The sequence below is a fragment of the Elephas maximus genome, chromosome 8, assembly GCF_024166365.1.
Source record: "Elephas maximus indicus isolate mEleMax1 chromosome 8, mEleMax1 primary haplotype, whole genome shotgun sequence".
NCBI lineage: Eukaryota > Metazoa > Chordata > Mammalia > Proboscidea > Elephantidae > Elephas > Elephas maximus.
Genome location: NC_064826.1, coordinates 97,927,180 through 97,955,169, shown reverse-complemented (window position 1 = coordinate 97,955,169; position 27,990 = coordinate 97,927,180). Strand labels below are relative to the sequence as shown.

General features: G+C 39.5%; 1 protein-coding gene across 3 annotated transcripts in view; it reads left to right on the top strand.

The window, feature by feature from the left end:
- The window catches only part of MATCAP2 (microtubule associated tyrosine carboxypeptidase 2), a 54,190-nt gene extending 32,732 nt beyond the window's left edge, over window positions 1-21,458 (top strand). For 2 of the 3 annotated variants that reach the window (XM_049894143.1, XM_049894141.1), the window contains exons 3-7: window positions 7,558-7,701; window positions 8,382-8,514; window positions 9,048-9,353; window positions 15,748-15,845; window positions 18,510-21,458. In XM_049894143.1, the coding sequence (XP_049750100.1) occupies window positions 7,558-7,701; window positions 8,382-8,514; window positions 9,048-9,353; window positions 15,748-15,845; window positions 18,510-18,671 (843 nt within the window). In that variant the 3' untranslated portion in view covers window positions 18,672-21,458. The remainder of the gene's footprint in view (window positions 1-7,557; window positions 7,702-8,381; window positions 8,515-9,047; window positions 9,354-15,747; window positions 15,846-18,509) is intronic. The other variant, XM_049894142.1, reaches the window with a different exon arrangement.
- Window positions 21,459-27,990: the final 6,532 nt, after the last annotated feature.

Genomic DNA, 27,990 nt, shown 5'->3' with positions numbered 1-27,990 from the left:
CAACACTGAAAGTTTTATATAGAGAGATGTTTCATTTTCTGGATTAATGGTTTTTTACATTGTGCTATTTGATTATTACTTAAAAAAAAAAACCTTTATTGATATAGAGATATAATACACATGCCATACAATTCATCCATTTAATAGTTAAATGGTTTTTAATATATTTAGTTATGTAGCCATCACCACTAATTCTAGAACATTTTCATCACCCTAAAAAGAACTGCTCTGTACCCGTTAGCAGTCACTCCCCATTTCCTCCAAACTCCTCCTTGTACCCCAGTGCTAGGCAATCACCAGTCTACTTTTTGTCTGTATGGATTAGCCTGTTCTGGGTAAACCAAAAAACCAAACCCAGTGCCGTCGAGTTGATTCTGACTCATAGCAACCCTATAGGACAGAGTAGAACTGCCCCCACAGAGTTTCCAAGGGGCGCCTGGCGGATTTGAACTGCCATCCCTTTGGTTAGCAGCCATAGCATTTAACCACTACGCCACCAGGGTTCTGGGTATTTAATATAAATAGAATCGTACAATATATGCCCTTTACAATTGGCTTCTTTAACTTAGCATAATGTCTGGATTCATTCATGTAGCATGAATCAGTACTTCATTTTTTTTTTTTTTTGCTAAAATTCCATTGTATAGATATACCACTTTTTTTCTATCCATTTATCAGTTGATGTACATTTGAGTTGTTTCTACTGTTTGGCTATTATAAATAATGCTGCAGTGAACATTTGTGTACAGATTTTTGTGTGGCCATATGTTTTCATTTATTTTGGGTATATACCTAGGAACGGAATTGCTGGGCCATAGAGTAGTTCTGAAGGAGTCCCTAGGTGGTGCAGATGGTCAGGTGCTTGACTACTGGCTGAAAGACTGGCAGTTGGAATCCACCTAGAGGTGTCTCAGGAGACAGGCCTGGGGCTCTGCTTCCGAAAGTTCACAGCCTTAAAAACTCTGTGGTGGACAGTTCCACTCTGACACACATAGGGTCCCCTTGAGTCGGAATTAACGGCAACTAATAACAATTCTATTTTTAAAGAACTGCTAGACTGATTTTCAAAGCAACTCTATCTTGTATTCCTGTCTACAGCATATGAGAGTTCAGATTCTCCACATCCTTCCCAACACTTGTTCTTTTCATTTTTTTGTTTGTTTTTAATTATAGCCATCCTAGTGCATGAGAGGTGGTATCTCATTTTGGTTTTGATTAGCATTTCCCTGATGGCTAATGATGTTGAGAATCTTTTCATCTGTTTAATGTCTACTTGTATAGTCTCCTGAAAACTATTCAGATTCTTTGCCCATATTTTAAATAGGTTATGTTTTTACCGTTGGATTATAGGAGTTCTTTCTATATTCTAGATACAAGTCCCGTATCAGATAAAAGATTTGCAAACATTTTCTTTGATTATGTGGATTGTCTTTTCATTTTCTTGATGGTGTCTTTTGAAAAGCACGAAAGTTTTTAATATTGATGAAGTCCAACTAATCTCTTTTTTGCTTTGTGCTTTTGGTGTCATATCTAAGAAATCATTGCCTAATCCAAGGTCAAAGATTTACACCAGTATTGTCTTCTAAGAATTTTATAGCTTTAGCTCTTCCGTTTTGGTCTTTGGTCCATTTTGAGTTAATTTGTATATATGATATGAGGTAGGGATCCAGCATCATTCTTTGATGTGTGAATATCTAATTGTCCCAGCACCATTTCTTGAAAAGACTTTGATTATTATTCTTATTTTAATAAAGAAGAATAAGAGTACTTCTTTTTTTTTTTTTGAGAGTACTCCTACAAGACCATGAGATGGCAGTGGTGTAGCATTCTGAATAACGGTTCTGTTCTGTTTTGTGTAGCGTTATAAGTGACATCCAGATTAGCAGAGATATAGGACGATTTCCTTCCTGTAGAACAATTGTTTATTTTGTATGTTTCCTCTTTGCTCTAAGTTCCACCTCTCTGAAAATCTTTTTTTTTTTTAATGCCTGTAAAATACACAGAACTTTATTAAAAATAGTATCCTCTTATTCTCTAAAGAGGAAGGATTCATACATGATTGATTTATGGGTAAAGATAAGGTACAGTTTCACAATTTAGCAAAAAATACATAGTTTCTTGGCCCAGTATTTTTCAAAAAGGCACAATTATGTTTGGGAGTGTATTTCAACCCATTTCTGGTTCGAGGTATAGTCCCAACTGCTACTGTGTCTTGTGGAACTCAAGAGTTCTAAGTTGGACACAAAGGAAAGCTCCAAAGACAGATTCATGTGGACCAGGGAACTGAGGCATGCATGGTAGGGATGTTACAGGATAGGGCTTCCCAGCTCCGGACTGAGCGCTGCTTAGGTTTTTACCTTCTTCTGACCAAGAATGACCAGAAAAGGCCCAGAGATTCCACACGAACAAAGGTTTATTAGAGACAAAGTAAAAGGCTCGTGAAGGAGAGAGAGAAAGGGGTTTCCACCTATGCTAGCCTCTAGTCTCTCTCTGGACAAAGGATTTCATAGGGCTTATAAAAGTTATTAGGTGGGAAAAAGGCATTATCTTTATTCATTAGATGGGTGGAGATTTCTAGAAGGGGAGGGGTTATGGAAATCACATAAGCACGCAGTTAGAATTCAAGATGGACTTCCTCGTAGAGGTTTCTGGAACTAAGATGGAGTCTGTCACAAAGGCTGCCGGGATGTGGATATTGTGCATGCGTGATACCTCTGAATCTTGTTTTGAGCCCCGGCGAAGGGTCTCTGTTCATGTTTGCCTTATGTGGAAGGTCATCCATAGGCCACGTTGATCTTTACTGTGTATGCTCTGCACCTGCTGAGGCCTTGCAAAAACAACTCAGGAAGATTATCAGTAATTTATAGCTGGTCAAACACACAGGGCCTTGAGATGTAGCCCCTTATCTTGTCTAAGCACTTAGTTTGTTAATTATAAGTAGTTTTTGGGTGCCAGTAGCAAAAGTTACATGGTAGTTTGTACTTAGGTGTAGATTCAGAGACTAATTATAGCTGGTCAAGCACACAGGGCCTTGAAATGTAGCCTTTATTTAATTTAGCCCACCCAATCTCTTCCCTGTCTCGGGGATAAACCAAAAAAAAAAAAAAACAAAAACCAAATCCATTGCTGTCGAGTTGATTCTGACTCACTATAGGAACAGGTGTGTATATATTAAGAAGTATTGGTTCTAGTAGTTTTAAAAGTGATTTATGAAAATATGTAATGTCACATCACTTAATATAATGAAGTAATGTTTATTTTTGCTATTCTTAGAATTGGAAGGAAACAGTTTATTTGGTGTCTGTGGGCAAGTTGAGGCTAGATTTTCACACAGATGAGGAAAATGGCTGTCTGCCCCTTGCAGTGACCTTAATAATGCAAGGCATACCCACCCTTCCCCACCAGGAATCTGCCGTGATGAAAAAGCTCATCTAGAAATTCTCCGTTTTAGGTTTTTACTGTTTTTTTTCCCCCATATATTTCCTTTTGAATGCAAGTACTCCTGAAAAGGGATATCAGTGACTAACTGGCAAGTGGCAGGAGATAATTAGATGAGGAACAGAAGGGCCTGGAGATTCCAGAGTAGAGGGTACTTAAACAATTTTGCCTGTTATAAAAGTAATGTATGTTCATATAGAAACTTGGAGCCCTGGTGGCACAGTGGTTAAGAGCTTGACTAGTAACCAAAAGGTCGGCAGTTCGAATCTACCAGCTGCTCCTTGGAAACCCTATGGGGCAGTTCTAGTCTGTCCTATAGGGTCAAACTTGGAGAAATGTGAAGAAGAAAATAATCCCATAATTCCACCACCCAGAGATAAGTACTTTTACCATTTTAGTGTATTTTCCTTCTCTTAAATTTTTTTTTTTATACATAATAGTATTCACAACTGAGCTCAGTCTACTTTTGTATACATGTCACAGTTTTTCATGCCATGAAAAGCTCTTATCAGCTTCATTTTTTTCAGTATCATTTTCAATGATTGTATACATTTCATATAATGGATGTGCAGTAACTCAATTAACTTAGATATTTAAGGTGTTCCCAGTTGGGTTTTTTAATTTCAAAGAAATCATTTCGTTACTAGCCCTCTCTGGGGGGCTTCTTGTCTAGAAGCTGTTGGAAGCAAGAGTCTGTTGGAAGGGGGCTAGTCAGGAACTGTGCAGTGGAGCCCTCTGTTCTGGGGCCTTGAAAAACAGTGATATGTCCGCCTCAGCATGCAAACCAAGTACACTGAAAGGAAAGGGAGGCCCAGAAAACAGAGTGGGGAATGAGAGGAATGAAATCACTGATTGTGCCTTCCCTTCCCAGTGAAGGTCCTTTTGGCCTCAGGCCAGGCCTCACCTACCCATTGCTTTTGAGTCGGTTCCAAGAGGGAAAAGAGCTTTAAATTGAATGTGTGATTGAAGTTTTAAACTGGGTGAAATTGACCTGGAGTGGACCTTTTTTTAATACTTGAAAGTTGTTGGAAAGCTAAAGGAAGTGGTTGAGATATTCAGAGATAGTAAAGGGCTATTCTGGATAGCCAATTGAAAGCAGTGATTCGAGAGAAAAAAATAAAGCCATTTCTTGTTTGAGTTCCACCAAATTCACACTGAACATAAGAGTTAGCATTTCATAATTACTTTAATAAGGTTTTCTTTGAAACCTTTCTCTGAAGACTGCTTTATCTATTCATCCTTGTTAAGAATTTCTTCAAATCCCTCTCTAGTTTGTTTTCTTCGTTTGTCAAAAACAATGGCTTAACCAGGGTTGGGGGTGGAGCGGGGAATTATTGCTTATGGAGTATTGAGTTTTGGTTTACAGTGATGGAAAAATTGAAATGATTAAGGGTGGGGTTATACAGGTGATTAATGTAATTGTCGTCAGTAAGTTATACACCTGTAAAAAGTTGAATTGGCAAAAGTTGTGTGATATTTACAACAGTGACCAAAAAAAAAAAAAAAAATGTAGCTGCTAAGGCTGCTTATATACCATCAAACACCTTATGGGATTTATTTCCTTGGTCTGGAGGTTTAGGGTCATGGGTTCACGGGACATCCCAGTTAATTGGCCTAATAATGTGTTTAGTGCTTCTGTTTTAAAACCTAGTTGGAGGTGCAGTGCCTGGGGTCTTAAAAGTTTGCAAGCAGTCATCCAGGGCACAACAATTGGTCTCTTCGCCAGGAGCAACAGAGGAAGAAAGAGAGTCAGGAATAGGAGGAGGATATAGAATATGTGGCTAGTTGCCTCCATGAACAGTTGCCTCCTTTGCCATGAGACCAGAAGAACTGGATAGTGCTTGGCTACCATTACTGCACGTTCTGAGCAAAGATTCTATAGAAAAATTATGATCAAAAGGGAGAATACAGTATAGAATTTCAAACTCTCGTGGAATCTGGATTTTTTGGAGTCAGGGAGGCTGGATGAATCCCTGAAGCTATTGCCCTGAGATAATCTTTAAACCTTAAACCAAAAATATCCCCTAAAGTCTTCTTAAAACCAAATGATAGTTTAGCTTAACTAGTAAAGCATGTCAGCCTTGAGCAGTATGCTCTTTTAAGAACTATCTGTATGGGATCAAATTGCCAACAGCAATGCAAAAGATTAGGTAGAAACTTTAGGAGGGACAGTGAATTTATGTTAATGGCGGAGGAACAACTCAGAAAAGGAGGGAGAGAATGGCTGCACAATTCATAGAATGTAATCAGTGTCGAATTATACATGTAGAAACTGTTGGGGTCCATTCTGCTGTGTATAGTCTCAACATTAAAAAAAAAAGAAAAACTGAGTAGTTTATTAATGTCCCTCCCAACAATTATTTCTATTCTTTTTATCCCACATTTCTAAGTTTTTTTACTTTATATATTTTATAGTAGTTATTTGGGTTCATTACTATTATAACTTTATTCTGAATTGTGCCTTCTCCATGGATCATTATTAGCACCTCAGTATAAATGTCCTAAAACATTAAATTGTCAAGGTACGTTTTCTTCATGTTCTGTTTACAGGGCACTTTTTTCAGCACATAATTCTCAATCACATCTTTCCCTCCTCTTTATGAAAAGGTTCACTCAGACTTCTACTGGTATCAATTATCTGTGATGAGAAGGATCACCTAGATTTGAGTTTTTCTTCTCTAGACTGTTTCCTATCTGTTATAATAAATAATAACCAGAACTCACATTTTTCTTCTGAGTAAACATATGCCTAAAAGCTAATTTTATCCAAAATTAAGTACATACTTAAAAAAATTTGTAAGCAGTAGTTATAATAGAAAAAAAATTTGGAGCACACTTCGAATAGCAAGGCTTTATCTAACAGCGGTTTTGGGAACAGAAGCCAGGCACAGCCTACTGAGGTCTTTCTTGTTACGATAACTTTATACCTGCCTAGTTTATTAGAAATGAATATTTCTCCAATGGGGATGTATATGTTAAATTCTAACTTAAAGTATGTGAACTTTTCCGTCATGCGTGTTGCTGTCAATGTTGCTGTTTATAAAGAGTGGTAACATACCAATGGTGATGATGCAGTAATAGCTAACATGTTTTGACTACTATTATGTTCCGGGATTCTCCACAAAAGCATGAAGCAAACATTATTGTTATCCCCAGGAGGAGACTGAGTAGCAAGTTTAGTGACTTGCTTTTGATTACACAACCAAAAGGTGACAGAGCCAGGATTTCAACTGAGGTAGCCTGACTCTAGAACCTGTACCTTTAATTTGTCACTATTCTGATGACAGTCTTAAAAACTACAGAATTTACATAAAATGTATATGAATTTTCTAGCTTCTTACCCAAAAGGTCTTTGAAAAGCACTTTTCTTCTTATGTTTTCCTCTTTTAGGCAAATTTATGGGGTCGCTGTGAGTTGGAATTGACCTGATGACAATGGGTTTGGGCTTTTTTGTTTGTTTAGGCAAAGAGGCGGGCTTCTATGTAGATACTGATGATTTGTGATTCATTACCAGTTTTTTTGGTGGTCTTTCATTCTGCATCTGTATTTAGAGAAAAATATCTCAACTTTCATGTTCCTTTGATGTGAAAATTTATGATAGCCCTGAATAAAAGAAAAAAGTGTTCTTAATAACATTGAGATTGTTTTCTGAAAAACAGTAACCCAAGAAAACATTAGATTTTGCAGGCTTGTCACAAAAGACTGGTTGATTCTTTTGTATGTTCTTAAAACTTTGATTTTTTTCTTTTTTCCAAATGGTATTTATAATCTAGTGGATAGTGTAGAGGCATACTTTCCACTCTTGAGTTCTGCCAAATCATCAAATGATCTTTGAGAAGCCAAGGAACCACTCTGTTGTAGCTTCTCAGCCTGTCAAATGTTGACAATGTGTGTGGTACTTGAACATCTCTGTTAGGAGAAAGGAACTAAGGGAGAGAGAGTATTTCTAAGTACACAGGCATTTGTGAAAATGAAGGAAAGCTGTTTAGGATTAGAAAGATGTGTTTAATTTGGAAGTCAATAAACACAGAACAGGTCATGATAAATAACAAATGGCTTGTTACCCATCTCAAGGTAATATGAGGCTACTTTCTTTCATTATCTTTGTTTCTTTTATAGTCCATCAATATTATGGAACTGACTTTACAGAAATATGGAAGTTATGAAAAATTTGAACAGGCCACTGGTGGTAGTCTGCTGTCCAAAACGCGAATCTGGAGTCATGTTAGGAAGTACATGGTGAAAGAAGGCTGCCTGGGTGAGGTGAGTCTCCTGTGAACACGAGGAGGTGACTGTGGCATTTTCACTCTCCGTCACTGCCACACGTTTTTTTCCTGCAGGTTTTGCTTGCCCAACCCTGCTCATTAGTCACCCAGGTTGTCACTAAATACTATACACCTAAGTTCTTGATGCATAGAATTGTTTTGTTGTGCTCAGTGTCTTCCTATTCTTTTCTTATTGCTGTTTCTTTATAGCTTGAGGGGTGATGTGAATTGTTTTATGAGAATTATTAATAAAGAGATTTGTCCCAGTGTCCTCTCTTATTAGTAGTAAGTTGTTAGTAGTCAGTCACGAAATAAGCCTTAACCATCTGCAATGAACAGGACTCACTCCTGTACCTTTTTTTGCGGCATTTTAGCCAGGGACTGTATTTGAGAACACACCGGGGTACAGTTCTAAGTCCTTGGTGTCTGCTTCAGCACAGCCATCTACTTTTCTTACAACCCAATAAAAGTTCTTGGGTTCCCAAAGACTGGAAATCGGAAGGGTCAAAGGCGGTTGACTCTACATTTTGTCCTCTTGGTTTCTGGGAGATTCGAGGTGGGCGTAAACAAATAAAAAAAAGTGTTAATTTATGGGTCCGTTGTTTTCTGTGAAAGCTTTTCCCCCCTTACCTTTACATTTTATTTTATGTAAATGTATTTTTTCCTCTTGCTCCTTAGATTGTAGTTCATCTCACTGAGGACTTGCTTTCCCGAGCTTCAATGACGGTAGTAAATGGATGTCCAACTCTGACCATCAATGTTTCCACTGCACGCGAGCACTGGCTGGAGGGAATGCTGAGGCATGAAATAGGTAGGGGCAACCGTTTTCCTTTTGCTCCTTTACACTATCAGGAAGTCACTTTAAGGAAGTCTTTTTTTTTTTTTAATAAAAGGTTTTTTCTTAGTACTATTTGGCAAAAAGTCATGAATTTGGTAATTTTCACTTGGACTGAAGATAATATATCATTCCAAATTAGATTTTCTTAAGGCACTGTTTAACTGTATTAAGTTTGGAATATCATTTAACCTTTGGATTTCAGTTCCCCCACTTTAACTCCTTGGAGTTGAATTAAGTGCTAAGATTCTTTTCAAATATTAAGTTATGATTCTTCCCTTTAAAACGTAAATTGTTACAAAGCTTATACCTCCTCTAATGGGACATGTGCTCTGTCTGAAGGCAGTACTCTTTCAAACCCAAAAGTCTTTAGAATCAGATCATTTTCTCTTTTGATTTGAAGAGACACATCAGATGGGTTTTAGAATTGTTGATGGAATCTTTTTTTGGAGAAGAATTAAAACAAGAGTGGCATTTCTTGTGATACATGTGCTTTTTCTTCTCCACAGGCACACATTATTTTCGAGGTATTAACAACCTCCAGCAGCCATGGAACAGTTGGACTGGCCGTAAAAAACATGAGCTGAAGCCAAACAACCCCACAGAGGAAGGACTGGCAAGTATTCACAGTGTCCTGTTTAGAAAAGACCCCTTTTTATGGAGAGCTGCCCTCCTCTACTACACTGTCTATCGAGCCAGCCAAATGTCTTTTTGCGAACTCTTCAGAGATATTGGCAAGTTTGTCAAGGACCCCAATACGAGATGGGATTATTGCGTACGGGCCAAGAGGGGATGGACTGATACTTCCCAACCAGGTAGGTGTCTCTGACTCTACGTTTTCTGACTTACTGGGTTGTTTTCTAGTGATTTTGGATACTTCCTAATTCCCCAATCAGAGCATTCACTCGCTTATGAACAATTAAACCTTTGTTATATGATGTCTGTGCTAGTTTTCCCAAAGCATATTTCCTTAGCATTATTTTTTCCCAGCTCATTTTGAAAAATTTCTAACCTACAGAAATATGGAAATAGTAGTAGAATGAACACCCATACATTCCTTTACTTAGATTCACCAATTGTTAACATTTTGCCAATTTTGCTTTCTTTCTCTTTGACTTTTGCAAACAGCTTTATTGAGATATAATTCATACAATTCACCCATTTAAAGTGTACAATTCAGTGGTTTTTAAAATATTTACAGAATTGTAAGCCATCACCACAATCAATTTTAGAATATTTTCTTCACCCCAGGAAGAAACACATACACATTGGCAGTTATTCCAGTCCTCCAACCCCTACTCTAAGCAACTACTATTCTACTTTCAGTATCTATAGATTTGCTTATTCTGGACATTCCTATAAATGGAATCATATAATAATCATATAATAATGTGGTCATCTGTGACTGGCTTTTTTCTTTGCGACTGACTTAGCATAATATTTTCAAGGTTCATCCATGTTGTAACATGAGTCAGTACTTCATTTATTTTTATTCTTGAATAATATTCAACTGTATGGATGTGTACCGTATTTTATTTATCCATATATGAGTTGATCAGTTTTTGGGTTGCTTCCAAATACTGTTTTGGCTGTTGAGTTAATGCTGCTGAGAACATTTGTATACAAGTTTTTGTGTGGGTGTGTTTTCACTTCTCTTGGGTGTGTACCTAGGAGTGGAATTGTTGTGTTGTACCGTAACCGTTTAACCGTTTGAGGAACTGCCACATTGTTTTCTAAAGCGTCTGCACCATTTTACATTCCTATCAAAAGTGAGAGTTTCGGTTTCTCCACATCCTGTCAAACTTGTTATTTTCATTAAAAAAAAAATTTGTTATATCCATCCTAGTGAATGCGAAGTGGTATCTCTTTGTGGTTTTGATTTGCGTTTCCGTGGTAGCTAGTGATATTCAGCATTTTCTCATGTGCTTACTGGCCATTTGTTTGTCTTCTTATGGAATTGTCTATTCAGATCCTTTGCACATTTTTATATTAGGTTATTTGCATTTTTATTATCAAGTTGTAAGAGTTATACAAGCCCTTTGTCAGATAAATGTATTTTCTTCCATTCTTTGGGTTGTCTTTCCACTTTCTTGGTGGTGTTCTATTTGATTTTTAATTTTCTTGTGGTAGAATATATATAACAAAACATTTGTCATTTCAACTATTTTTACATGTACAAGTGACATTAACCACAGTCACCATGTTGTGTGACCATCACCACACCACCATCTGTTTCCGTATTTTTTTGTCTTTCTTAACAGAACGCAGTATCCCTTAAGCAGTAACTCGCATTTCCTCCTTCCACTGCCAGTGGTAACCACTAATCACCTTTTGTCTCTGTGCATTTGCCTGTTCTAGACATGTCATGTGAGTGAGATCATAACCTATTTGTCCTTTTGTGACTGACATTTCATTCAGCGTACTGTTCTCAAGGTTCATCCATGTCAGAGCATGGGTTAGAACTTCACTTCTCTTGATGGCTCAGTAATACTCCATTGTACATATATACCACAGTTTGTTTATCCATTCATCTGTTGATGGACATACAGGTTGTTTGTCTTTTGGGTAGAAGAATTGCTGGATCATACGGTAATTCTATGTTTAACTTTTTGAAGAGCTGCCATACTGTTTTCTATAGTAACCACACCCTTTTACAATCCCACCAGCAATGGATGAGGGCCCTAATTTCTCCACATCCTTGTCAACGCTTGTTGTTTTCTGTTTTTCTGTGGCTCAAACCCATTAGTTGCTTGGCAGGAGAAAGATGTGGCAGGCTGCTTCTGTAAAGATTACAGCCTTGGAAACCCTATGGGCCAGTTCTACTCTGTCCTCTAGGGTCACTATGAGTCAGAATCGACTCAACGGCAAGGGGTTTTATAATTTCTTTTAGTAATGTTTTGTAGTTTTCAGTGAAAAAGTCTTTCATTTTCCTGGTTAAATTTGTTTCTAGGTGTTTATTTCTTTTAGATGTTATTGTAAATAGAACTTCTTTCTTAACTTCCTTTTTAGATTCCTTGTTGCTAATGTTTAGAAGCTCAACTGATTGTTTTGTATTAAGCGTGTACTCTGCAACTTTTATTTCTTGTGTAATTGTTCTGACTAGGACTTCCAGTACAATATTGAGTATCAGTGTAAGAGTGGGCACCCTTGTCTTGTTTCTGATCTTAAGGGGAAAGTTCTCAGACTTTCTCTAGTGAGTATGATGTTAACTGTGGGTTTTTCATAAATCCCCTTTATCATATTGAGGAATTTGCCTTCTATTCCTAGCTTGTTGAGTGTTTTTATAATGAAAGGGTGTTGTATTTTGTAAAAAGCCTTCTCTGTGTTGATTGAGATGACCATGTGCTTCTTTTCCTTTGTTCAAATTACACTGATTGATTTTCTAATGTTGAACAGCTCTTGCATTCCTGGGATAAACCCCACTTGGTTATGGTGTATAATCCTTTTAATATTGGATTCAGTTTGCTAGAATTTTTTTTTTTTTTTGAGGAATTTTGCATCTCTATTCATAAGGGTCGCTATGAGTCGGAATCGACTTGACGGCACTGGGTTTGGTTTGGTTTGGTGTTCATAAGGGATATTGGTACGTAGTTTCCTTGTAGTGGCTTTAACTGGCTTTGGTATCAGGGTAATGCTGACCTCTTAGAATGAGTTAGTAAGTGTTCCCTCCTCTTTTATTTTTTTGGGAGAGTTTAAGAAGGATCGGTATCAATTCTTTAAATATTTGGTAGAATTCCCCAGTGAAGCCATCTGGTCCAGGAACTTTTTTTTGTTGGGAGTTTTTTGATTAGTGATTCTGTCCCTTCACTTGTTAGGGGTCTGTTGAGATTTTCTACTTCTTCTTGAGTCAATTTAGGTAGTATATGTTTCTAGAAATTTGTTTATTTCATTTATCTAGTTTGTTGATGTACAGCTGTTCATAATATTTTCTTATGATCCTTTTTATTTCTGAAGGGTTGGTAGTAATGTCCCCACTTTCATTTCCGATTTTAGTTCTTTGAACCTTTGCTTTTTTTCTCTTTGTCTAACTAAAGGTTTGTTGATTTTATTAATCTTCTCAAAGAACCAACTTCTGGTTTCATTGATACTCTGTATTGTTTTACTGTTCTTATTTCATTCATTTTTGCTGTGATTTTTGTTATTTCCTTCTTTAGGCTTAGTTGGCTTTTCTTTTTCTAGTTTTTCAAGTTGTAAAGCTAGGCTGCTGATTTAAGATCTTTTTTTTTTTTTTAATATTCTTTTTGACTTTTTAAGGAAACCCTGGTGGCATAGTGGTTAAGAGCTATGGCTGCAGTTCAAATCAACTAGGCACTTCTTGGGAACCATATGGGGCAGTTCTGCTCTGTCCTATTTGGTCACTATGAGTCGGAATCGATTCTATGGCAATGGTTTTTTTTTTTTTAACTTTTTAAAAGTAAACTGTAAACATGACATTTCATCCCTACAGACTTGAGCATAAATGTCATTATCACACTTAAGTAAATGAACATTAATTCAGTAATATCGATTAATACACAGAGCATACTTAAGTTTCCCCACTGTTCCAAAAATGTTCTTTATAGCTATTTGGGGGGAAAAAATCAAACAGGGTTCACAGATTACTTTTGGTGATTATATCTCTTTAGCCTCTTTTAATATGGAGCAATCTACCCTACCTTTTTTGTTTTTCATGATTTAAAAAACCAAAAAACCAAACCTGTTGTTGTCGAGTCGATTCTGACTCATAGCAACCCTATAGGCCAGGATATACTGACCTTTTATTGAAAGTCTGGGCCAGTATTCTTACAGAAGGGCCCATAGTCTGGAGGTGTTTGATCAATTGCTTGTGATTTAGATTCAGGGCAAACAATACCACGTAAGTAATATTGGACTGCATCAAGAGCCACGTGATGATAGGTTATCCCACCATTGGAGATGCTGAGTTTGATCCTTGTTTAGGGTGGTGACTGTGAACTCTTTCCTTTTGAAGGCACATTTTCCACCTTTGTAACTAATAAGTGCTCTGTGAGGTTATAGAGCCTGTGTGAATGAATATCCTGTTTTCCAGCAGAGTTTCATGTAATGGTTTTGGCATCCATGGATGATCCTTGCCCAAAGGATCATTGGGGATTCCTAGCACCGTTTATTATTATTTGTCTGAAGAAAATAAAAGCAAGGAGTACAAATTACTGTACATGTTGATCTTCAGAGGCAGTTCTGGTTCTAAGTCAGTATGCTACTCTCATAGAAAGTTTAAAATTTTTGTCAGCAGTGTTAAGACTTCAGATTGCCCAGAAACAGATTTTTTTTTAATTTTTATAATACAAGAAGCAGATTATAAGGCAATACAAAAATGCCTTTGGAAAAAAGATAAGCATTAGGAAAAGTTATTTTGGCTTTCAAATTAGTTCATTATGTTTACACATTTTCTTCTAAAAGTACTTGGAACTTGGAAATCCTTACTTAAGCCAGTGACGGTTGTGTTACCAGCCCAGCCCACATTAACATTTTTTACCTATGATGTAATGAAATTAATATGGGCTGGGCTGGTAACATAGCCATCACTTGCTTGAGTAAGGATTTCCAAGTTCCAAATAAATAACTAGTTTAAAAATACTTTCAGAAGAAAATGTGTTGATATATTAAACTAATCTGATGCTCAACTACTAGCCGAAAGGTCGGCGATTCCACCCCACCCAGAGGCCTGGGACTCTGCATCTGAAAGGTCACAGCCTTGAAAACCCTACAGAGCAGTTCTCCTCTGCATACACGGGGTTGCTATGAGTTGGAATTGACTTGATGGCAGCTGACAACGACAACAACCTGTGATGTAATTGCAGTAAAGTATGGTGGTGCCTGAGAGCCAAGACCAGGTGAGACAGGAAGCAGGAAAGAGGAGGATGGCTGTCTGCTGCCTTTCATGTGTGCAAAGCCACCTCCAGGCTGAGTTTTCAGGACAACAGAGCATGCCTGCCATTTTCCATCTCTTTCTTAGATCCCCTTTTCTGTATTTTGGGACTCTGTATTCAGATGCAGGGGCTTTTGAATTGCCCTTGACCCTATGGAGGAGGGACTTTACTTTTTTTTTTTAAGTCTAGTCTATTTTCTTCACATACTTTTTAAAAAAGCTTTTTATTATGGAAATTTCCAAACATACACAGTAGAACAGTTGATATGCTGAATGCTCATTAATACATTACCCTGTGTCAACAATGATCAACACTTTCTAATTGTGATTCAGCTATTCTCTCAGCTTCCTGTTTTCCTGTGGTATTTTAGAGTGAACTCCAGATGTCTTATCCTCTTACCCATGAATACTTCAGTGTACATCTCTGATGAGAACAGCTTTTTTTTTTTTTTTTTTGCAAAATCCCCATGCCGTTATCAATTCTAACACAATTAGTAATAGTTCCTGAGTCTGTGAATCTCCTTGTGGGTGGAATTTTAGTCCATTTAATAGAGCAAAATTTTTAAAAAACTCAAGCTACGTCAGGATGGGAGAAAAGTTTTCTTTGTAAGCAGAACATTCTCTTCTAACTCTGCTCAGATCTTGAGCTGTTCCTACTTTTCATGTCTTCTTTAGCCATGGTTTTTTATTTCTATCCACAGTTTTTATATTTTTAGACCTGCATATTCTTTAAATCAAACGCTTTAAAATCGAATTCTGATTCTTGTTTTCATAGGGAGAAATAGAATCACGAAGAGAGTGGTTTCAAACCTTAGTCATTTTTTAATGGGAGGAGGGGTATAACCGGAAAATACCCCGCAGCCAAATACCCCACAGCCGTTCCTGATGTAAATCAAATGTCTCCACACTGCCCCCTTGTAGACCCACTGCTCTGAAGCTCCACCAGCTCCCAGCCCTCCCCAACCAGATGCCTTCATTGCAGGATGCGCGTTATAGTTATGATTTGATGGCTGGGAGTTGGGGGGTTGGGATAATCATTTATAAAAGTCGTATGTTTTAAATTCCTAGTCATTCTTTATGGAAAAAATGTTATTTTAGTTACTGAGGTGGGGGGCTGGGAGTACAGAAGCTACTAGTCTGTGTATCATGGCTCCTCCCAAGACCTTACATTTTTTGTTAGGAAGATAGTTAAATAAAAATACACTTGTGGCAAATTAGAATTTGTATACAGGACTGGTTCCTGTAAAGGGAATACATTAGTGCTTAATTACTTAGTGTTTTGCTTAAACATCAGAAAGTAAACAGTGTTCTGGTTCCTCCAGGGTGTTTCAGTAAAGACCAGGTGTACTTGGATGGAATCCTTCAAATCCTGCGATACAGAGAGACCATTGACTTTCACCTGCTGACCACCCTGGGAAAGGTGAGCAAAACCAACACGTAGTCCCCAAACACACAAGGTCAGCCTGGTCTCCAGCTTGACTTCATGGTTAAATAAGACTCAGGGTCAAACTGTTTTTAGTTTATTGTCAGAGTAAGTGTCCTTTGTGTGATAGGAGGGAACAAAGATAGTTGCAAAATTTCTTTGTGGCCAATAAAAGATAAAGAAGGGAATAAGACATTTGGGAATATATGTTTTTATTTTTACACACGTCTTTTTTGAGAGTATTCTAAAGTAAGCCATAGACCTAAGATTTCATCCCTAAATACTTCATGTATCTGCTGAGAACAAGGACATTTTCTGACATGACCTTAATACCATTTTCTTATTTAAGAAATTAATCAGTAATTTAAAATAATATCTAAGATACCAAAAAAAAAAAAAGAACCCATCAAGTCAATTCCAACTCAGAGTGATCCTATAGGACAGAGTAGAACTGCCTCATACAGTTTCTAAGGAGCGCCGGGTGGATTCAAACTGCTGACCTTTCGGTTAGTAGCCAGAGCACTTAACCGCTATGCCGCCAGGGTTTCCATCTAAGATCCAGTCTACTTTACTTTTTTCATGACACTTTAAATAGTCCAGGACAGTATTCTTGAGAATTCCTAGAATCTGGATTGTTAGATTATCAGATTGTTTCTCATGATTAGATTCAGGTTAAACATTTTCTGCAAGAATACTATATAAGTTACGTTGTCTATTTTCTGTTGCATCACATTAGAAGGCGTATAATGTCATTTTGTCCCATTATTGGTGATGCTGTGTTTGAACACCTGTTTAAGTTAGTAACTGCCAGATCTCTCCATTGTAAAGGTACCTTTCCCCCACCACATTAATGAGTAATCTGTGGGGTGATAAACCTTTGAATGCGCCATTCCCCAACAACCTGTCAAGAAGTGCTTTTAACATCCATTCATGATCTCTGCCTGAGTCAAATATTACACTAAACCCCCTTGCCGTCGAGTCAATTCCGAATCATAGTGACCCTATAGGACAGAGTAGTATGCCCCATAGGGCTTCTAAGGAGTGGCTGGTGGGTTCGAACTGCTGACCTTTTGGTTAGCAGCCTGAGCTCTTAACCATTGAGCCACCAGGTCCCCAAGTATTACTCTAATGGTACCAAAACAGAGATTTTCCAATTCTTCTGTCACTCCCCTTTCCCCTATTTGTAGTAGTAGTATTATGCATTTATTCTTTTTTATTCAATCCTTAACGCCTGCTCCTTAATTTTTTTATTTTAAACACTTCTCCATGTTTTCTGGTATACTAAAATGTTTGGGGCTTATACTTTTCCTACCCAAATCTGAGATCAGTCATTTCTCCAGGAATCTTTGATTCTTTTTAGTGGTAAATGGTATTTACAAAACAAGATCTGAGCACAAGGAATGCTTGTTACTACCCTATGCCGTTGTTCCTAGACTGTTTCAATGAGCAAACCATATATATTTGTTTTAAATCGAACAGGCATTTCAGCTGAAATCTAGCACCACAAGGTTCTTTCACACGTCCTATCCCATTCCATATTTGTATCTCCCTTCTCCTAAAATGAGAACCTTGTTTCCCAAAAATATCAATATATTTACTCATTCTCTCCTATAATAAACTCACAATGGTTTAAGAATTACTAAAGCATACCAATATCAGCAGATGTTTGGTACGGTGGAGGATCGAAGAGAACGCTCATCGACATGGGCGGACACAGTAGCCACAACAGCGGACTCGGATACACTAGTGATCGTGAAGGGGGCCCAGAACCGGCTGGTGTTTTGTTCTGTTATATAAGGTCACCACGAGTCAGAGCTGATTCATATAAGGTCACCACGAGTCAGAGCTGATTCGGTGGCAACTAACAGCAACAACAACATTGCCTACTACCTCAAAAAATACAGATATAATGCAAACATGATTTATGTTCTTGTTCTTAAGCCTTCCTCTGTACCAGGAAGAATACTAATTAGAAGACAATGAGAATATTTAAACTCAACCATGTTTTAGAATTTAAAGATGCAAAGATAATTTATAGAACTTCTAAAACGTTCCATCACTAAAGCTCGTATAAATACCTATGAAAGACTGGCTTCTTACACAGGAGAATGAAAGAGATGTAAAATTTAACAAAACCAAAACAAAACAGAAAAAAAAAAACACAAAAATTCAAAATAAAAGCAAAAGAATTTAAAACAAATCATTATATTTCCCAAATGAAATAGAAAGAGGAATCCAATATATAATTGTGCTGATTTTCCTAGTTTGATAATATGGTATTTACAGCCTGTCTGTTTTCTTGATTTTATTTAGATTTAGTCGGGAGATTTGTTTAGATTCTCCCTATTACACTTGCGTATATATTAAGTTTAGTTGTATAATTTCCAGCCAGAGTAGGTATAAGATAGGGTATTAAATCAGATGTTGACTTTTGATCCTTTTTTATATGGTCAGGTTATGAGGGGGCAGTAAATACATCCTTATTTAAAATAGTAAAGAAAGTAAGCCACTGATTTTGGTTATTTTTGCATATATTAAAGTAATTTGGCAAACAGTCTGTGTATTTAAAATTTCATTTAAGATCCATGGGAGAGATTCCTCTTCAAAATGTACCTTGTAGTTAAGTTTTAAAATTAACCCATCTTCCTTTTCTTTTTTTAGGTTTCTTATGAAGATGTGGATCGCTTAAAAGGACTGGCAGTTACTGAGAACATGAGGGTCCCTCACTTCCTGCAGGACCATGGCCGATACATGGAACACTTGGAGAAGATCATGGAAGTTAATGAATTGTCTGACAGCGAACTGCAAGATCTTATAGCTTAGTTTGCATTCTTGCGCACATAGCTACGTCTCCGTGTATATTACGAGGTAGGTGCAGTCAGCACCCACAGATTTATAAAAGAAGAATGATTGTTTATGGAGTTTTTTGAAGAATGGCTTGTAGTGTTCAGTTGAATTTGTAGGTTTTTAGTACAAACCTTAAACTATTTCCCTAAAATCTTTCTATGGGCTGCAGGGGAACGTTACGCCTATTTTCTTCTGAATCCTAAGAGTCAGAGGAAAGTCCTGCTGATGAGCGTTTTGAAGACTCTTGATTGAATTGAGTGATAAACTTCTCCATGAGCACCAAGACCAGCTCCGACTCGAGATTGACTGAATCCCAGTATCTTTCAAACCCCGAGGTTATATTTTATTTGATAAATAATGATAATTATTCTCCTTTGAAAAATCAGTTTTGTTATTGCCCCCAAAAGTTCGCGATATCTAAGATTTCTTATCTCTGGTATATGTGATTTTAAAGGAAGGGAGACAGCAATTTGAAAAGTTTTCATTAAGTCTTTTATTTTACACGTTGTTGTTTCACCTTGCCCACTTCTAGGAACTAGTTAAGAGAATTGCCACATTTTGTCTGGTTATCTCTTAACTAAACTCCATTTGTATTTGGTGAAACCCGTGCCCCCTCAAGTTCAACCAACTTTTAGGTTCTTTCCCTCTCCGTTCCTTTATATAAGTGATAAGTACAGGTTTGAGACATGTTTAGCTATACATATTAAAATAGTTGGAACCCACTCACCTTTTTCTTAAATGGACTGTCTAATAAGCAGGTGGCAGATAGACTGATCTAGTTTAAATGTAGAGCTGGATATTGACTGGGCATTGCCTACAGAAAACTTGACCATGCCCTGAAAAATGGAATTTCTGGGCAATGCCATTTGGTAAGGTGGCCTTGTGATAATGGCTCAATGTATTTTATGAAAACCTTTGACTTCTTCAACCCAGTAATGACACAGTTTGAATTTCAGAAATGAGAGTTTTGTTTTGCCTTATTATTTCCCTTGCTAAAAGCTTATACACCTCGCTTTATAATTTATTGGTTCATGCCCAAGTTACTGTCTAAGTAGAATTAGATACTTAGGTTGGTTTCCTTTCAGACCCCAGAGTGTATTCTGCAGTTCTTGTTGGATATCTTTAACTGGAGTTAGGAACAGCAAAAAAAAAAAAAAAAGGCTCAGAACATATTTCTAGTGGTAACGACTCACTATGGGCCATTACTCCACTTGCATCCCCCAAGTTACCAGGAAGTACATGTCGGCCCTTTCACAGGACCAGCGTTAGTGACATTACTTGGTAATACTTGGGGGTGAATGGCTCTTCAGCCAGCTTACTTAAATGATCAGAAAGAATATTGCTGTTAACACCCCATTCAAGATTGTTAACTGTAATTGTATGAAAACTCTCTGAGAGTTTATCTTTACTTCAATTCAGGCTAAAATATGGTGCTAACATCAGCGGGTACATAGCTGCAAAGCCTAGTCCACTTATGCTAGAAAATGATTTTAGGAAATCCTTTTCAGGTTAGGTTGTGTCATTTCTCTCCTTCACCTATCTGGAAGGGCTTGACTTGAAGGAGGTGGCAGCAAATAGGATATATGCTAACTGGCACCAAGGGATTCTTGCAAAACCACACATCTCACTGTTGGCATAGAGGGCCAGGCCCTTGGGCGCCAGAGCGCTGGGAGGCCCATGCCTGTCCTGTGACTGTCCTGCAGACCTGCGAGCAGGGCGTGGGCAGAGCGCCAGCACTAGGCAGACCCAGAAAACCACTCTGGAGGCCTCCAGCGCTTCTTTCCTTGGAGCAGTTGTGTCGTTTCAGCCTTGTGTTGTGTTTTCTAACTTTATCTTAAAACTTCAAAAGGTATTACCAGGTTTTCAAGTATTGATTGTGAAGACAATGTTTTATTAACGAGTTGAAATATAGACGGAAATGGCAATATTTATGTCCTGTGATTTAAGCCTAAATGGTTGTAAATTCAACATTTGTAGGCTAATCTAATGTTCTGGTATGTAAAGGAAAATCACAGCAGCCTTAACTTCCTATTGGTAGGATTAACTGCAGTGGTTCTAGTCCCTGCATTTTAAAACAAATGGATAGCCTCTCTGTCGGGTTTGGAAAAGGAAACGTTTACTTGCCTTACTGCTTTGGTTTAAAGACAAAACATGGGCCTCTCACCAGAAAAAAAAGACTTTAAGTTGCATCGATTGTCTTAAGATATTTTAAAAGTTAGCAGTGAACCAAAAATAGTTTCAGATTAGCAGAAATACTTAAAGAGCTCTAAGCTTGAAAAGCTGGGACTAAAGATGAGGTTAATGTTTATTTAGGAGCTTCACTGAATTCCCGTCACATTATATCATGCATCTCAAATTCTCTTTCCTGAAAGAGCGTCATGGTCAGTTTTGTTCCCTAAAGTAAAAGTTTTCATAAATATAAAATTATAGCACAGTATGTAGGACAAATAGTTGAAGATCATATTACCTTAAATTATAATAGTTATTTGCTTTAGGCATAGGGTCACTATGGGTTGGAATCCACTTGATGGCAACAGGTTTGGTTTTGGTTGTTTTTTTTTTTTTTTGATGATGATTTTATCCATTTTCTCCACTGTTATTCTAACAGAGAAAACCCATTGGCATCGAGTCGATTCTGACTCATAGTGACCCTGTCGAGTGTTCATTATCAACTCCATTGAGTTTTCATTTCTTTGTATTTTCATCTTTGTAAAAGTGTTTAAAATTTGTATGGTTTCTTTTATATATCTTTGGGTATTTTAAATTGTGTGTAGGTATAATAATAAATAGCACCAAGGTTTTCAAAGAGTGTGGATTATTATGCACGTGAACTTCTGTTCTTTGAAATCTTACTTATATTTTTGTTGTGTGTTTCTTGGTTTTTGTTGTGTGGTAATTACTTAAAGGGTCATTGGTCATGTTTGTCTTCTAATGTCCTTATTTATAGAGAAATACTACATTTGCCATGCCCCATCTTTCCCCTAATTCAGCGGATACTCTCCTGTGGAGGTAGCAAGAAGGGCTAGGAGGAAGGGACAACTGTATTTTAATTTCAGTCCCCTATAGGGTCACTGTGAGTCGGAATCGACTCAAAGGGAATAGGTCTGGTTTAGTTCTTTATACGTGCAAGAAGGAGCCCTGGTGATGCAGTGGTTAAGGACTCGACTGCTAGGGAAAGCTCCTAGAACTCTCCCATAGGGCCGTGATGAGTCAGAATTGACAACAGGTGTTTTTATACATGCAGGAAGGAGCCCTGGTGGCGCAATGGTTAAGCACTCGGCCGCTAACCAAAAGGTCTGTGGTTCGAACCCATCAGACACTCTGTGGGAGAAAGGTAACGGCAGTCTGCTTCTGAAAAGATTATAGTCTTGGACACCCTATAGGCAATGCTGTGTCCTATGGGGTCACTACCAGAATTGACCCAAAGGCAGTGGGTTTGGTTTATACATGGAATAAACTTACATAGAACCAACGTGAGGAGCAGGATCTGTGCTGAGTGCCCGACACCCTCCCATGAAGAGAAGAATTGTTAGCAGTCCAGTGAGGCAGAGAGTCACAGCTGCAGGTTACAGCATAGCCAGTCCCATACCCAAAAATGCTGCCAGAAAAGCAGCATTAAGCCAGCAGGTCCAAAAGAACACCTGCTGTAATCAGTGGGCACACCCAGGTGTCTGAAGCAAAGGACACAGGAGTGGTCAGTGTTCACTGTTAGGATTGCTCTTCGTACGCTTTGTTTGGAGACCCAACAGTTTTAGCCCAGGAGAAGGACTTGGCCACCACAGCAGCTACTTGAGTTATCAGGGCACTGGAGGGAGATCGACGCCTTGACACCTCCACCAGGTGCCCAAAGGAGCCCACGCTTTGTCCAGTAAGAAGATGTGAGCAACTGAGCAGGGACAGAGGAGAGCGCAGGTGCCCGCTCCCATCGGGGGCAAGTAACTGGTCTGAATTCAAACTTCTGTCTGTGTGTAGGAAAACCCTGTCAGCTGGCTATGATTCTGTCCATTTTTATTCACTATAACCCCAATATCTAAAGGGACTGATGCCTTGCAACTGATGCCAGGATGTGAAATGCCAAAACTTGTCAGCTTGCTATGGAAGATCTTTAAGAATGGGTGAGGTTTCAGTGGGGGATGGTTTCAAGAGATCCTGGAACTCTATAGGTAATTAACTTTTTAAAAATGGGAATGAGATAAAACCTGAAAAAATCCTGACACGATATATACCACAGTTCTTAACTGCAATTAATTCTTAGTGACCTAATGTTTGAACATCTCAAATTTAGATAAACCAGATATTTTCTCTTGCTTTTTTTTTAATTGTGATAAGATACATGTAACGAATCATTTGCCTTTTCAGCATCCTTCACATGTACCAACTCAGTGACACTAGTATGTTTATCATGGTTTCGACCATTACTCTGTTTCCAGATTTTCCCACCACCCCCAGCAGAAGCTCAGTGTCCCCTAAGCAGGGAATCCCCTCTTCCCCTCTCTCCCACAGCCCCTGGTAACCACTGGCCAGGCCTAGACATTTCACGTAGGTGGACTCACACAATATTTGTCCCTTTGTGGCTTATTTCATGCAGCATAATGTTTTCAAGGTTCATCCATATTATGTGGCATGTATCAGAACTTCATGTCTGTTTATGGCTGAGTAATATTCCACTGTGTGTATATACCACATTTTGTTTATCCATTCATCTCCCGATGGACATTTAGGCAGCTTCAACCTTTTGGCTACTGTGAATAGTGTTGCAATGAACATTGGTGTTTCTCTTTTAAAAATAACTTGTTCATTTTACTTTAAAGCGCTTTCCTAGTTAATTACTGAGTATCTCCAAGGAAAATAAGTAGCTTGGATCCTACAGGTAAATGGACCCTCCTGGATTTAGGAAATACAGTAATTATTTTTTGTAACCAGTTCATGTTGAAAGATCCAATTCTGTCTAGGTTGGGAGCAATGGCGAGTTATTTGGAGTGCTCTAGTTAGCAATGGTTAAGCCTTCAGCTGCTAATGGAAAGATTGGCAGCTCCAACCCACCAGCCACTCCTCAAGAGAAGAGACCTAGCAATCTGCTCCCATAAAGACTTCAGCCTAGGAAACCCCATAGGGCATTTCTACTCTATACTATAGGGTTGCTGTGAGTCTGAGTCAATTCCACGGCACACAACAACAGTCAGCAGTTGGATATCAGCAAGCAGAGAACAGCTTGAAGGACCTTTAGGTAGCCTAAGCACCAGCATCCAAGGTCTTGATTGTATTTGAGTGTCATTCCACAACTGTCCACTAGAGGGAACACTAGTTCCTTTACTTTTTCCTTGTCTTCTACTCTTCACCCTTTCAGCATTTTATTTTTAGCTGGAGGGCCTCTAAATATTTAATCTTGCTGGTTAGTTGGCCCTTAGAGCTAAATCCCAACCTAAACTCTGATTTCAAGCAAATGTAACATCTGTAGGAGGGGACTGTATATCACTTTTAAAGAACTCTAAGGAGTTACTGAAGTCTTCCCTCAAGCCTATTCCAGCATCTGTTTCTTTCTTGGTCCAACCTAAATCTCTCACTGACAAGTCTGTCATAAAATTCTTTGAGATGATTTGGGCTGAGCAGCAATACACATTCTCTGTATATTTACAATTTACAATCTTGAGAAATCTTCAATAACATTCCAGTGGGCCCATTTGAAATAAAAGCAGTATCTATGACACAGGAGCAACTTGAAATTCAGATTCTATTTTATCTTACCACAGCTTCCCAACATAATCATCTCAGACTTTTCTCTCAAACTAGTTTTCCTTCATGGAGAAATGGAAGAGAAGGGAGATAACTAGGGAAAGAGACCAGATCCTCTGACCAAAGAGCTATTTTTCAGCTTAACAACCAACAAGAGCATACAAACTGAGGTCACCATTGTTTGTGGATCTCAGGCAAGACTAGGGAATTCACAATTTCTAATCTCAAGCCTTAACTTGCTTTGACACACAACAGCTCTGTGGCGTCTTTGGGTCTCTAGGCCTCTCACCAGACCCAAGATAGTAACAGTGGAGTCTTCAGACCCTTTAAGCCTCCGGCTGTCTTCCAATAAAGGCGAAGATCACACAGGCCTATCTCCCTCACCCAACCCCTACTCTTCCCCAGGTAAACAGACCTCCTGTACACTGGAGTCCCTAAGGCCTTTAGGTCATCATCTGAAGAGGTGTTTAGTGATTAGACAGTGTAACTGGATTTGTTTGAGACAATTCTAGGCTGTGAGAACATGAACATACTGTATGTTGAGGATGAGAATCAGGGCGCTTGCCTTACAGCCTCCAGCGGTGAAGGAAGAGGCACAGGCAGGCACCTCGTGGTGCTTCTGCTCTTCCTGGTCCTCCTACGCATCTCACTGGGCTTGGTTGGCAGCTCACATCCTCTGTGTCGAGGGCCTCGGTATCCAAACTACTCAATCTGCCAGCTCCTGCCCGCTGGCCCACGAGGCCCCTCTCTAAGAAAACTGACTTCTAAAAATATAATTTTCTGATGATTTGGACTTCTCAAGTAAGTAAATGATGAGGATGAATGATGTTCCGAAAGATTCAGAAGACAAGTCCAAAAAATTCCTAGAACCCCAGTTGCTTACCAATTGTATAAATAGTAAGGATTTACTCTACGTCAGTCTTTGGAAAGTGGTCTTGTGTGTGGTAATAACAGTAATGAAAAGGTTCTCTCTGTTGATTGCTGTCAGTCAGCTCCATTAGGAGGGGGAGGCCAAGTGCTCACGCTCTTAATGAAATAGTCACAGAAACAATGGTTCTCCTGCTGTTATCTGTCAACTTGTTCTGCTGCCCTGCTGGTTCCTTATATAGGATTCGTAGCTATATTCCTGCTGAAAGAATCCCTCTACCTATGAGTCAGAATTGACTCGACGGCCACAGTTTTTTTTCTTGTGTGTGTGTGTATTTTTTTTTTTTTTTCAGTTTTTGAAAGCCACATAAATTCTAAGTAAACTACACTTCTTCTTGACACTTTAGTTGCCCCCACCTCTACCCTCTTTAGTATTATTTATAATAGGGTCGGGGGCATCCGTGGTTTAGTGGTAGACTTTTTGCCTTCCACGCGGGAGACCCAGGTTCAGTTCCCAGCCAGTACACCTCATGCACAGCTGCCATCTGTCAGTGGAGGCTTACATGTTGCTGTGATGCTGAACAGGTTTCAGCAGAGCTTCCCAACTAAGCTGGACTAGGAAGAAAGGCTTGGTGATCTAATGAAAATCAGCCAACAAAAACCTTATGGCTCAAGATGGTCTGATCATGGGGATGGTGCAGGGCCGAGCAGTGTTCTGTTCCATGGTGCATAGGGTCACCCTCAGTCAGGGGTTGGCTTATGGCAGCTAGCAATGACATAGTTGGTTCACCCAAATTTCTAGACATTCTGTTTTTAATCTAAGTCCCTTTTACATCAGTATTTCTTAAAATGTGAGCCTCGGAGCACCATCACAGACTCGGCTGGGCCACAGGCCATACCTCATCAGTGGTCTGTAATCAGACTCCTGGTTAGGGTTTAGGGGTCTAAATGCCAGAAACCTCTGCAGGCAATTCTTCCGTACAACAAAGAGAACCACTGCCAAACTCAAATCCGTCTTACCTGATAGCTCACATACAACCCTTTCGGTTGGTAGGGAGGCTGAGGGCTGGGAAATGCAGTTCACAACTTGCGCACCACCACCAGCAAGGCTGGTGAAGCTGGACCGAGACCATGGGTCTCCTGACTCTATGGATTTGTAGCCCAGAAAATTCTTAGGATTCTTCAAATCATGGGTCAGGGATGGTTGCCTGATTTGCCCAGGAATAAGGCCGTCTCTGAAATCTCTGCTAAGAAGTGCCCCTTCAGGGTGTCTCAGAACTCACAGCAAAGAGATTACCACACAACACACAGTGGGCCTCGGCCAGGCAGCCCCACGCCTTTCTCTGGCTGCGTGCTCAGGCTTTGGCCGAAGAAGCCTGTTCTAATGCGATCACAGGACTCCAGCCAACTGCACTCACCCATATCACAGTAAAACTTGAGTCCTTAATGCCTCTGCCTGCAATAATCATTTAATTAAATAATTCATCACAGTGGAAGTGAGCAGGACGCATGGTGATTTCGTCTTCCATCACTCACTATTGACCGGAGCTCCTCTTGCTAAGCCAACGCCAAGTGAACCTCCCAGAACAAGAGCACCAAGCAAAGCGTGCCTTACGTGATTGACCCCCAAACTCAGGAAAACACATGCAGGTGGGAAATCTCTTCTGGGGCCTTTTCTGTCTTTCCCATCTCCTTCCTGTCCAGGCCACCTGGAAGGAGGGCTCCAGTGAACCATCTCCACACAACAGGCCCCCCAGGGACAAAGCCACACCCTCCTCCTGCTGCTCTTCCGCAGGCCTTTGAATTTACTACCCTTACGGACCTGAATAGTCCACTTTACCAAGCCCGACCCAGCCACCTAGGCATACACATCGGAGGAAAAGAGAGCGTGCCCCCCACTCCAACAGGGATGAGGAAACCAACAGGACACCCCTGGGAAGCAAAAGCCAGTGGGCTCCAGGGTGCCCCCAGTAGTCCCTCACCTTGGCCTTCGAAGCTTGTCCTTGTTTTCCCAGGCTGTGCCTGTAGCCCAGGACTGCAGTGACCAGGTAGTCTGGCCACCCCTGGCTCTCTGCCATCTGTCTGCTTTCACAGTGGGTGAGCTCCTGGGGCAAGAGCAAGCCCCTGGGTCAGCCTCTGCTCCTCAGCCTCCCAAGCCTGACACCACAGGACACACCTCCTGGGCTGTCACATTCGCGTTTGCTCCATCTCCTTTGTCAAGGCCACTGGTTTTCCACAGCCCTTCTTACCGGACATCTCCCAAGGCCAGCTGTACTCCTTGTCACAATGAAACTCGAGTCCTTAATGTTCTCAGCCCCCAACAACAAACACTCATTAAATAATTCATCACAGTGGGAGTCAGCAGGGCACTTAGGGATTGCATCTTCCATCAGGCACTATTGATTGGAGCTCTGCCTGCTGCGCAGATACCAAATGGTTCACCCAGAATAGAAAGCTCCAAGTGAAGGATGCCTTATGTGGTTTGACCCTCAAAGTCAGGGTCTCCTGTCCTGTCACCCCTGCCCATGGCCTCAGATATGCCAGTGAGTGTTGCCTGCACTGTTAGGCTCTCAGCCTGATTTTCAGTGGTGGCCCACCTCCCTGTACCCCCCCTCCCTATCAGGCCCAGGTGTCTGAGTTCAAGTTCACAGTGGTTGGTGCACACACACGGGTGCCTGGCTGGGGGCTGGCACTG